Raw genomic sequence first — 13,197 nt, forward strand, 5'->3', positions numbered from 1 at the left:
CCAGTCTAGTCGTGTGCAGGGGCCTGTAAATGAACCTAATCTGAGAGATTAGGTGGTGTAAAAACGTGGGAGGATCCCAAGGTCTAATGATGCACATTAACCCTTCAAATAACTAATTAACATAAACATGAACTGGCTTCTAAAAACCCCAATCATTAACTGATCCGCTTTAAATGTCTCCATCTGATGTATCTTATACCTAGAAAGCTTCATTAAATGAAACTTGTGTCTTCCCCAAGCTGCACTTTTATGCATATGTATTGGCATTGTCCAGGTGCAATTTTTTAAGAAATGGATTGTCTACATTGACAAAATATTTTGATATTGTAATTCCTTACTGTTCTAAACTGCTTTTATTGAATGAAATTTCTGCTTTAACTCTAACTGTCACTATCCTGTTTTATTGGGCTAGTCTGAAAGCTGCTAAACCCCCTCACTCTCTCTCTCAGACTCATTGCTTCATTTCAATATAGATATAGTATATATATACTACTATATAGATATAGTACACATGGAACTGCCAGTAGCAAGAATGCACAATGCCAAGCAAGCTACTATTACCTCTTGGACTTCCTCAATAGAAAAAAAAACCAATAACTTTTTGTATCCACAAACTTGTCTCTAAGATATCCAAGTGAAATCTAATGCTCTAAACCTATGTGTTTTTCCCTTGCCTGCCTTGGGCATGGGGGTTGGGGGGGTTGTGTTTGTTTCTTTTTTTTTTTTGTTTTAAACAAAATCAGGAAAATCAGCCAGTTTATGTTAATGGTACATTAAAGGGATAGTTCACCCAAAATTCAAATTCACTCATTATCTACTCACCCTCATGTCAACTAAGAGCTGTGAGAATTTTCAGAGTCCTCCGTGCCTTCTCTGAGTTACAGGGGGGTCCGCGCAGCAGTATTAGTCCATATAATGGTTGTCAATGGATACCAACTTTATTCATCCAAAAAGACACACCAAAAAACATCCAAATACCTCCACACAGCTCGTCTGTAATGTCCCTCTTGTATTGAAGCCCCGACATGAGAAATTGTTCCGAAAAAAATTAAATAAGTCTATATTTTAAGCTTGTTTGTAGAGGAAGCTCCCAGTGTCTCAGTTCACTGCTCTTCCTGTGTCCGTGCAAATCTCTCGTGATTTGCACTGACCGGCGGAACAATTTCTCATGTCCGGGCTTCAATACAAGAGGGACATTACACACGAGCACTATGGAGGTATTTGGATGTTTTTTGGTGTGTCTTTTTGGACGAAGAAAGTTGGTATCCATTGACAACCATTATATGGACAAATACTGCTACACGGACCCCCCCCCCCCCCCCCCCCCCCCCCCCCCGTAACTCAGAGAAGGGACGGAGGAAATTTGAATTTTGGGTGAACTATCCCTTTAAACATGTTCCATGAACATAAACGGACTGATTTTCCTTTTTCCTGAAGATAAATGGCATGAAAATGTGGGATCACAGCAGGATTATAGTATGTTGGGCTGGTGGCTGAAAACTGGGCTCAACACATTCCTGTCCTCTTCACTTGACTTAGTCTTTGCTCTCTAACTGTGTCTGTCTGCTGACCAGGTGGTGCTGTTCCAAAGCTCTTCCACTGAAGCTGCATGGGGCTATATTAGTAACACAATGAGATGAAAGACATGCAGAGCTTCTACATCTACCAATCATTCTATTCTATGTGTAGCGATGGCTGAGACACACCTCTCATTTATATGCAAAGTGAAGTACTTGATGTTTCAACAAAACGTCCCATTCTTGGAACTGTTCTACATCTATGTAAAGTCATCTTCTGTTTTGTGTGTTTGTTCTGCAGGCCTGCAGGGATGGCCGTCATCTCTCTGGCCTTTGGTCGATACATCCTGGAGCCTCTGTTCATGCCCTGTCACATCCCCCCTGTGGCGGTCAAGCTGGCCACGGCCATCGGCATCAGTACGTATACCGAGTGCACTTCAGTCAACACAACAGCTGTTAGGATGGGAACATTGTCGTTGACCTGTTGTAACCTGCTGTATTAATGACTGACAGGAGATGTTAGCACACTTGGTAACAGAAGTGAAAGGGCCTGTCCCCAATTCTCCCCCTAGCCCAGGGGGAAGTGCCATTTTGCCCTTAAAATCAGCCCTCAAAATGTAGTGAGGTCCGATGTGGGCTTAAAACGAAGTGGAAGATGAAATTACTCGTTGTCACGCTCGATCGCCGTTTAGACAAATCTGAAATGCTTGAAGAAACATTACTGTTTCTCTCTCTGTGTGTTTTGTGTCGCTATGTGTGGTATTTATTGGGGGGATCACGGTGTCGCATCAGTGGCTCCAGCTGACCGGGACAGCTAACGGCAGCAGCAAAGCTAACGGCAGTAGCAAAGCTAACGCAGTAGCTAAGCTAACGGCGGCAGCAAAGCTAACGGTGGTAGCATCAGGACGTCAGCTGTTAAAACCCTCCCGTTGTGGGACACGACATGAAACTACTCCAGTTAGCTCAGTCATGTTGGAACTCAGATATCCACTGGAGAAAATATTTGTTCATGGAGCGTTTATTGAGTCACTGAGTTATTAAAGTTAAACAGGTAGCTAACCGTTAGCCCGGCTAATCTACGATAACCATGACTAATTACAAAAATTGTTTAGACTGAGATAAACAAACAATCAATTTATATGCTCCCCCTGGGGTCCATAGCCTATTTAAAAAACATAACCTATCGTTTCATTGTTTTGCTGATAACCTGCAGATTTACCTGCCTATCCAAACCAATAACTCTGCCTCCACTCAAGCTTTGTTGAACTGTCTAAATGATGTTCAAACGTGGATGGCCTTAAATTTCCTGAATATTAACAAATCAAAATCAGAAATAATTCTATTCGGCAATTCCAACCGTCTTGATGGCTGTAATAGTGTTCTTGGTCCACTAGCCTCCTACTGTCGCCCTACTGCTAGGAGCCTAGGAGTTATCTTTGATTCTGCCTTTAAATTTGACAGACAGATAAGTTCAGTCATTAAATCTAGCTTTTTCCAGTTAAGGCTACTAAGTAAGGTGAAGCCCTATCTCCCCTTACCTGACTTTGAAAGGGCGATTCATGCATTTATCACATGTCCAGTCAGCGCCACTGACCAAAGGCACTGGCTCATAATCTGGAGTTGGTCCCCGGGCGCTGCACTGTGGCTGCCCACTGCTCCTCAGGGATGGGTTAAATGCAGAGAAAGAATTTCACTGTACTAGCTGTATATGTGACCAATAAAGTACCTTTACCTTTACCTGTCATCTTGACTATTGTAATTCTCTTTATGCTGGACTAGACCAGCAGTCTTTGAACCGCCTACAGTGGTATTGTTTGTTTTTAAAAGCCTAAATGGTCTAGCCCCTTTCTATTTATCTGACCTCAAGCATCATGCTCCAGCTAGAGCCTTGAGGTCAAGCAACCAGTTACTGCTGGTTTGCCCCAGATCTAAATTAAAGAGAAAGGGCGACAGAGCTTTTTCTGTTGTGGCCCCAAAATTGTGGAACACCTTACCCCTCCACATCAGAGCAGCTGAAACTCTGGAGCTTTTTAAATTACTCACCTCTTTTCTCTGGCTTTCAACTCACCTTGACACCCTGACACCCTGACCTTTTTATGTTTATCTTTCAGTATAGCTTTTAATTGTTTTTATCTTATCTTAGTAACTGTTTTTACTGCCCTATTTTACTGTTAATCTATGTCTGATGATTTTGTTGTTTTATTTATACTGCTAGCACTTGTACGTTGTGCAGCACTTTGGGCAACTAAGGTTGTTTTTAAATGTGCTACAGAAATAAACTTTGAGTTGAGTTGAGTTGAACACAGCCAACGCAACAGGCAACACAACAGCTGGAACTGCCGGCATTTTTCCTGAATGAAAATAGTAGCACGCTCCACCGGTAGAATTGTAAACATGTGACGTATGTTATCACGTTCGCTACGTTCACTACACTAGTGGTGTCCCATTTCCATAGGGAAAGATTTTCAGCCACTTTCCCTCAACGAGGGGAATTTACGGTTGAGGGCACTCCAAACCAAGTGGAAGTTTTAAGGGGGAGAAATGGGACAGGGCCAAAGTGTGTAATTAGAGGCAGAGGTGGAAGGAGGGGATGATACCACATGACAATAAGACTCAGGAAAACGTTTTTCATAACAGACCTGAAGATAAAATAAATATAAATAAGCTTCACAGTGTAAATAAAAATAATACAGTCAACCCTGACTTGGCTATTAGTGAGAATGCGTATCAGAGATAATGTGCCACTTATGCTGCCTTTAAGTGCTATAGTTCTGTAGTGGCTGGTGCTCTAGCTACAAAATATTAAATTATGTAATTAATAATATAACAACATATCTAGAGACTTTTTTTGGACGGATCCTAAAGACATGAAAAGATAAGTATATCTTTTCATATACTCACAAACCCATATAAGTATCCACATAAATATATTTACACTGTTGCCCATAAAGTTGGAGTATTTTTTTGTTGTTGTTTTCAGACACATTCCTTTTTTTAAATTCCTATTATAAAAGTTAATTCTGGTTTAACTTTCACGGTGATATGTTTGGAAGAGATTAATCAATAGAGTTTTGAGAAGATGTACACTATCAAGAATAAATCATGTGATAATAATATAATAATATTTTTATATTAACTACATCTGATATCAGATGTAATTAATAAAGATATATTATGCTGTAAATACGTATGTTTGGAGTATATCTGTAATTACTATTAGTTATTATAGATAATATATGATAATAATTTATTAGGATTAAGTAAGTACACATTTCTTCCTACACCTTTATATGTATATCAAGTGTTAATGGATGGAATTTTTTGATTTTATTTTTTACATTAAAAAGACAACAATCAAAAAAAGAGAAAAGGAAAAAAAAAAGTCAAAAAAAATAAATCAATAGAAGAGTGGCCGCATAAAAGGGAAAACTGTCATTAGAAATAAAATAATAATAGAAGTAGAATCTGAAATAAAAGCTCTGATTGGCTGACAGCATGATACAAAGTGGATTTGTGTTTCCAGCGTCCGTCATGTACCTGAACAGTATGAGTGTGACGTGGACGGCCAGGATTCAGATCTTCCTCACCTTCAGTAAGCTGCTGGCCATCGGCTGCATCATCGTTCCCGGACTGTACCAACTCTTTAAAGGTAAGTCACCACGACCGCGACCACCATCATCATCATCTTTGTCCCCTACGGTGGCCTGGAGGTGCAAAACAACATTACAAATTCCGAAACACTTTTACAAAGCTTGAGACAAATTTACATTTTAGAAAAGATTTTTACATATCATAAAACAAAATTACATTAGGCTACCATAACACATTTACAAGTCCCGAAACAAATTTACATTTCAGAAAACAAATTAACAAGAAACAAAACACTTTTACAAACACCGCGACAAATTTACAAGTGTTGAAACACTTTTACAAGTCCCAAAACAAATTTACAAGTAACATATCAATACAGCGGGCAGCAATGAAGCCGGCAGTAGCATGTGAATTCCCCACGGTGGCAAATTCACTTGGCACCTCTATGCTTGGCACCGATCGCTGTCCATTTTGGGTCACCATGAACAACTCGTAGTATTGGCTGCTCCCGTTATCACTTCCGGTAGTTGGTACATTCCCTTTCCGGTTGATATGTTACTTGTAAATTTGTTTTGGGACTTGTAAAAGTGTTTCAACACTTGTAAATTTGTTTCGGTGTTTGTAAAAGTGTTTGGTTTCTTGTTCATTTGTTTTCTGAAATGTAAATTTGTTTTGGGACTTGTAAATGTGTTATGTTAATGTCATTTTGTTTTATGTAAAAATGTTTTCTAAAATGTAAATTTGTCTCAAGCTTTGTAAAAGTGTTTTACATGTTGTAATCTTGGTTTGTACCTCCCAGGCCACCGTAGTCCCCCAATAACCTCTAACAATACCGGAGAAGGAATACACATCAAGTGTTTCCTTGCTCTTCAGGAACATTTCCAGGCTTCACACAGAACAGCTGCAACAACAACGGTCTCACACAAACACACCGTGTGATCGCTACGACCCTGAACGTGACCCTGATGCACAGCTGTTCACGGCAAAGCAACAGTTTCACAATGTCCTCACAGCAAGTACTCAGAGGGATGTGAAGCGCTTTAGCACACAGGTCTGCTGTCCGTCCCTCAGCTACTGGCTTCACTTGAAAAAATGTCATCGCAAGTTGCATAAAGCATCACAATAGCAGCACAAGTTGGGTGTAGAGTGAACGCAGACGATATGGCTAAAAATGCAATTAAATGGGAAAAAGTAGGATTGGAATTGGAATTTGGGCCTCCAGAATAATAAATTATTATTATTATTATTATTATAACTTTTATTTAACCAGGTTTGTCCCATTGAGATCCAAGATCTCTTTTGCAAGAGAGACCTGGCCAAGAATGGCAGCACATAGTTTCAACACATAGTCACATTAATTTAAAAACACAAAACAAATGAACAAACAAACAAAACAAAAAACAATTCAATTTTCAAAATTAGTTAAAATAATTTACAAGATTAGTCAAACATTTGCACTCAAGTAAAACATTTGCACTCCTGAAGCCTGGATGTGATGGAATTTATCATGGACTTGAACACATTCAGAGAAACCAGACTTTGGAGTTTGAGCTCTGACTGCAAACTGTTCCATGTACTTAGATGTAATAAATAAGCCAGGCAGTAAGAGAAAGGTGACAGAGCTCATGCAAAGCCAGGTTATTCTGTAATATCCAGAAGAACATAGGGGGAAGTGATGGTTGCATCGGTTGCAGCAGGAAAGACTCAGTAGTTATCACTAGACAGCGTGGGCTGGCTCTGATTGGGCAACGCCTCGATGGACGACGTGAGTGTGGAGAAGCAGAAGCTGTGATGCACGGTGTCCTGTACGACGCAAGAGATACTCATCTCAAAGGAGGAAGCTCTTTACAGATCTGGGAGCAGCTGGAGAAACTTTTTTTTAATATGTGTACTTTGCTTAATCTGAAAGACTGGAATAAAAATGAAGAAGCTGCTGCAATATCTGCATACCATCGGACCCCTATACTGTTTTTCTCAATTGCCAAGACACATTTCTTCAAAATGAAAAACACTGAACAGTCATAACACACCACATAGAGAAAAGGAAAACACAATGATCAGATCATAAAGATGTAGAAATAATTTAACTTTACATTCACAATAGGAAAATGCATTTTGCAAAAAAAAAAAAATCTGTTTAGTACGTCTAGTAAAAAATAAAATATATAAACAGGAATCACATTACAACTACAAAAACAATATCTACTATACAATTCTTCATCTACAGCATCATGTGGACGTCACCTCTCTGATTGTTTCTGTCCATAGTGAAACTTCAACAACCAGGACTCCTGAACTGGTTTATACTGGTTTCTTCACATCATTAGCTACAGTGTGATCAGTTTTGAGTTGCTGTGTTTAAGTTTAGACTCCTGTGCTTTAATTGAGTTTCACTTTCACTACCTATGCTTACTATTATGCAACACAAGTGCATCACCAATTCAATAAATGGGTTCAGGCCACTGAGCATGTGGTCCAGACAATAGGCTTTAGTGTTTTAGCAATTGAGAAAAACTGTAATAGAATAGACCGAATCTCCTTGTTGTTTACATTCTACTTCCGGGTAGAAAACCAGCACGTAATTTGAATGAGATCAATAGTAACGAACGAGAGTTTAGCTATATATCATATTTTTCACGCCCTATCACCGTTTAGACAAATCTGAAATGATTGAAGAAACATTGCTATTTCTGTGTGTGTGTTTTGTGTTGCTATGTGTGGTATTTATTCAGTTTGGGGGAATCACGGTGTCTAGAAAGCATCAGTGGCTCAGCTGACAGGGACAGCTAACGGTAGCTAAGCTAACGGCGGTAGCTAAGCTAACACCAGGACGTCAGCTGTTAAAACCCTCCCGTTGTGGGACACGACATGAAACTACTCCAGTTAGCTCAGTCATGTTGGAACTCAGATATCCGCTGGAGAAAATATTTTTTCATGGAGCGTTTATTGAGTCACTGAGTTATTAAAGTTAAACAGGTAGCTAACCGTTAGCCCGGCTAATCTATGATAACCATGACTAATTACAAAAATGTGCACACATAAATAGTAATGTTTGTCCAATCATTGGTTTTATAGACTTTACAAACATCATGTGACAGTTGAGGTTCCTGTCACTATGCCTCCAATTGATCATGTGCCCTGGCTACTTGGCCAAGGGGATGTCGCTTTGGGTGACTGGCAAGCGCACATGACTCTTACCCGGGAGGTGTGGGTTCAATCCCCGCCCCTCTTCACCTTGCCACAATCAGATTAGTCTAAACGGTGATATAGTAACATGAAAAATTCTAGTTAAACTCTCATCTGTCGCTATTGTTCTCATGCTGGTTTTCTACCCGGAAGTAGTTGTAAACAACAAAGAGATTCGTCCTATATGATGAAGTACTAGAAGAAGAGACAAGGGGACAGCAGAGGGCAGCAGTACGCCTTGGAAGAGTGATCACTGCCCTGTTCATGGCTCTCGGTAATGCAGAACAATATTATTCTATTGATGCATGTTATCTCAGCTGATTACACATGAGTGTGATTTAATGTGTGAAGAGAATAATGTGTCTCCCTAAGATCATAAGGCAGAATACTGCCCTGTGAATTTAGTTTTTCATATTTATTCCTGCAAGAATCTGTAGTTGTGGAACTCCTATGGTGCTGCAAACCACCACAGTGTTAAATGTTACGTGTGTGTGTGTGTGTGTGTGTGTGTGTGTGTGTGTGTGTGTGTGTGTGTGTGTGTGTGTGTGTGTGTGTGTGTGTGTGTGTGTGTGTGTGTATACATGTGTGTGCGTTTGTGTGTGTGTTTGTCTGCAGGGGAGACCAAAAACTTTGAGAATGCCTTTGAACTGAACAACGTGGAGCTGTCTGGTATGCCACTGGCATTCTACTCTGGGATGTATGCATACGCTGGGTGGTAGGTATGATCCTCACACACACACGCGCACACACACATGCACACACACACACCAGTCGTCTGTGTCTTTTATCTTGCCAATTTGTCATTCTCGAACCTGGATGGAGGTTTCACAGCAGCTGTTTCCTCTTCCAGGTTTTATCTGAACTTTGTTACGGAGGAGGTGGAAAACCCTGAGAGGTAAGTTTTCAATCCATGTACTCAAATACAAAAATCTTTTTGTGTCCTGTGTGTATAACACTGATGTCATTCCTGCCCCGTGGTTGTTCAATGTAAAACAGATAGAAAGTCACTACAAAATGTAAAAAAAAACAACAACAAACAAACAATAAACTGTTAAAGGGAGAACGAGGAGTTTCTATTTGGTTATAAAAAAAGTCTCACGTTAATGTGGATGAATCTACCCACACTTGTTAATGGGCCCATTTTCGATAAATCTATGGTTTTGTCTCTATGGTTATTTTGTTATTATTAGTGGTGGTGGAAATGCAGGTCGAGCCGACCAGCGTTTCTTTACTTTCGGTTTCGTGGCGAGTCATGAGAATAACGCCGCCGAATCGTTGTTTATGGTGGAAACTACGACGGTATGTGATCGTCTTCCAACCTCTGACTTTAATTCTTGATGAATGAAAACATGAGTCTGTCTTGCGCCGGTCAAAGAATTTCACGGTGCGCGGAGGCTCATAAATGTAGTGTGAAAACACTTCGCTTTTCCAAAACTCCTCGTTGTCCCTTTAACAATGACAGGGTGTCTCACTGTAATTAAGTGGTTACACATGTGTAGTCCATATTCAGCATGACATCAGAGTTTCAATCGTGAGATCAACCAAAATACATAACAAATAATCATTTACATGTCATCATATAATACTGTTAAATATAGTACGTTAATTGTTATACATATAAATAGAAGTAGGTCAACTAATGTTTAAAATGGTGGATCTAACTAACCATGGGTATAATGAATGTAGATAAAAATAGTTGTATCCGAGGACACAAAGACGCATGAAACAAGAAAAGCACTTAAAGAGAATTCATCATTGAGTCCCTTAGGTGCCAGCTGTTGGACTGTGTAAAACCAATAGGCCTCCCTTTGTTTTAACAGTTCATCATGGTTGCCAAACTTGCCACCCTTCGGTGGAAGAGTCACTTTTTTGATACAGTAAAAATGGCGATACCTTGATGTGATCCTTTAGGATGGAGATAAAGATACCGTGGGTGATGCTGGTTAGGATCTGTACTGGAGGAAGCTGCTTTTTGAATTGTTTATTTTTGCACAAAGTCAAAAGAATGCAACATAAAACATGGTAGGTAACAATAGGACATTGCAGGGAGAGGCAAAAAGCCACAAGGGGCTTATTTTTAAGCCTCCACCTTATATTACAATTTAATGTGAAAAAACACAAAATAACATGAAAAAATTAATTTAAAAAAAATTGAATAATAATGACTGACAACAATAATAAATATTTAAAAAAAACAACAGAAAATTTAAGTGTGTGTGTGTGTGTGTGTGTGTGTGTGTGTGTGTGTGTGTGTGTGTGTGTGTGTGTGTGTGTGTGTGTGTGTGTGTGTGTGTGTGTGTGTGTGTGTGTGTGTGTGTGGATGTGTGTACATGTGTCCATTAGTAACTCATGAGCAACAACAACAATGATAATGAGAATAATAATCAATATCAAAATACCAACATAGACAATACATTACAAAACAGCAATTAAATGAACTTTTAAACATTTTTTACAACATTTCACAGAAGAACACTTCCTTGCTAAATGGGAGAAACTGTTCCATAACTTAGTACCTCTAAATCTAATTTTAATTGACCTCTGGGACTGGTAGTGAGGAGTTTAGGGAGATGAAGATTTGCAGATTGGCATGTTGAGTAAGAATGAACCTTTGAATTTTCATTGAAATAAGTCTTGAATTGTTCTGGAATATTTCCTTCATTTGAGAATATCTTATAAAGAAAAACACATATTTGAAAAATATTAATGTCATAAATACTTTGAATCTGAAGTCTCTGAGATAAAGGAGCAGATGTGCGACTCTGATCGAGTAGCGATCCTAACAAAGCGTTTCTGCAGGATCAAAGTTTTGTGAAGAGTGGAAGGAAATGTACTTGCCCAAACTATATTACAATAGGACAAATGAGGATAAATGAAAACACTCTTCTCCTGTAGGACTAAGGCAGACTAAACACTACCTTTATTAACATGACCTCTAGTGTCATACAGTGGTACTACAGGTAAACTGTTTTTTTTAATTCTATGATGGAGTGGAATTTTGTACAAGCCTTCTAGGCTTCGTTCCCTCCTTGCACTGTTTTAAAATTGTGCTAAATAAATAAATCAAATCAAATCAAATCAACTGGAAGTACAGTGGTACTAAGTAGATATCTGTCAAATACAATGAGGTGTGGGTGATGACATCATCAGCGTGGCTATTCCACACACTTGTTTTCTTAACATAGCTGCTGTAATTACAGAATGTGCATGTATGCCCATCATAGGAGTGATATGAGTGAGTGACAGTGTGCTGCCTCTGTTCTCATCCCTCCCATCCTCAGGACTGTGCCATTAGCTATCTGCATCTCCATGGGGATTGTGACTTCCTGTTATGTACTGACCAACGTGGCGTATTACACTGTGATGTCACCAGAGGAGCTCTTGGCCTCAGACGCTGTTGCTGTGGTGAGTAACATTTCATTTTATTTTTCTACACAGATACAAAAGGAAATAAAACAATACTTGTCCAGATTTATTCATTTTTGCGTACTCACTCATTTTCTACTACTTCCGGCGTCAAAAAGTGGAAGGTGAATTAACCAATGGTAGAACCAGCAGCCATAGATGTCCATGTTAAAATAGACGGCTCCTTAAATATTGCTTTGCACAAGGAAATATTGCATTTCTAATTTTCCCATCTGTACTGTATCTGTGTTAAAGTGCAACAGCACATAATTCTCACATTCAGTACACTTCTGATTATATGTAACAGTGCAAAACATTCATTTTTGCATTCAAATAGGAAAAGAAAATCCTGCAAAACAATAGAAAAAAAAGTAGTTTCTCGTTTTACTATCTGAACACACCTTGTCTGTGTTGGTGCACCAGCAGTCATGTTTTTTTAGACACAACAGTCACATTTCTGGTAGATTTTATAGCAAAAAAGTAAATTTTACTCACATTAGTTTAATTTGCTACATTTACCATCAAGCGACAAATCAACCATTTGGTTGAGCATGTTTAGACATTTAATTTAGGTTTTTAGGATTTTATTATTTTGTTTTGTGTGCTGTCTGACTGGAGACTGCAAACTGGATTGCCCTATTTGGGATAAATAAAGTTTAATTAATTTAATTTAATTCTGTTTAGTAAGGACTCAAACACATATATGACAGAAAACTATCTGTACCTTTCAAATTTTTACTGAAAACAGTCAACATGTCGCAGATGATTTTTGTGTTTTTGATTTCCTGGTTGTAGGGGGTGTGAAGAAGAATACTATTTAAGAACAAAGTGGATTTCTTTAGCACAGCGTACCTCAACCGAGTGGTAGAGATGGCTTAACCAGGTTGAACCAAGTTAGGCACTCCTCTCATCCAAAAATCAGGCAGTTAAAGGGTTTAATGATTTCACAAACAACATCTCTGTTGAATATTTGATCACAGTTTGATGGCTATGAATCTCCATTTAAAGAGGAAGAATTACAGGTGACTAACAGCCTTTTGGAAGATTTTTTGCATGTATTCAATGCATACTTTAGGCCAGGTAAGCCCGTACAAACACCTCATTAGCATTCTCATTGCTCAACCTTTTTTTTTGCACTTAATGGGCTTTTTTGTCTCCCAGTGTCACACAAATCACACACCTGAAAATGCAGCTGGTTTGACTTCTGTATAGCCTTGTGATTTGATTGTGTTCAGCCCTGATGAAGACCTGTGGCCGCAACGCGTTGGCTTGGTTTTAATTTGTTTGGCCATGCTGCAATAAAGGCTTTTTAAAATCACCTTCCTACTCTGAGTGCCTCAGTTCCCGCTACCATCTAGTATTTGGATCCTCACACTGAAGAGCCCCAGAGGTAGAGACAAGAGCCAAAGACAACTGATACCCAAGCAGCACTCCATGCATGTTTGGATGATTGACCTCATTAGCATTTTCATTGCTCAACCTTTTGTTTGCACTTAAT

General features: G+C 39.1%; 1 protein-coding gene across 1 annotated transcript in view; it reads left to right on the plus strand.

The window, feature by feature from the left end:
- slc7a11 (solute carrier family 7 member 11) overlaps positions 1 to 13,197 on the plus strand; it is a 41,341-nt gene that overhangs the window by 15,421 nt on the left and 12,723 nt on the right. The window contains exons 3-7 of the mRNA XM_083980133.1: positions 1,819 to 1,934; positions 5,041 to 5,166; positions 8,910 to 9,009; positions 9,145 to 9,189; positions 11,576 to 11,699. Of these exons, the coding sequence (XP_083836259.1) occupies positions 1,819 to 1,934; positions 5,041 to 5,166; positions 8,910 to 9,009; positions 9,145 to 9,189; positions 11,576 to 11,699 (511 nt within the window). The remainder of the gene's footprint in view (positions 1 to 1,818; positions 1,935 to 5,040; positions 5,167 to 8,909; positions 9,010 to 9,144; positions 9,190 to 11,575; positions 11,700 to 13,197) is intronic.

This window comes from Trachurus trachurus, assembly GCF_905171665.1.
Source record: "Trachurus trachurus genome assembly, chromosome: 10".
Classification (NCBI taxonomy): domain Eukaryota; kingdom Metazoa; phylum Chordata; class Actinopteri; order Carangiformes; family Carangidae; genus Trachurus; species Trachurus trachurus.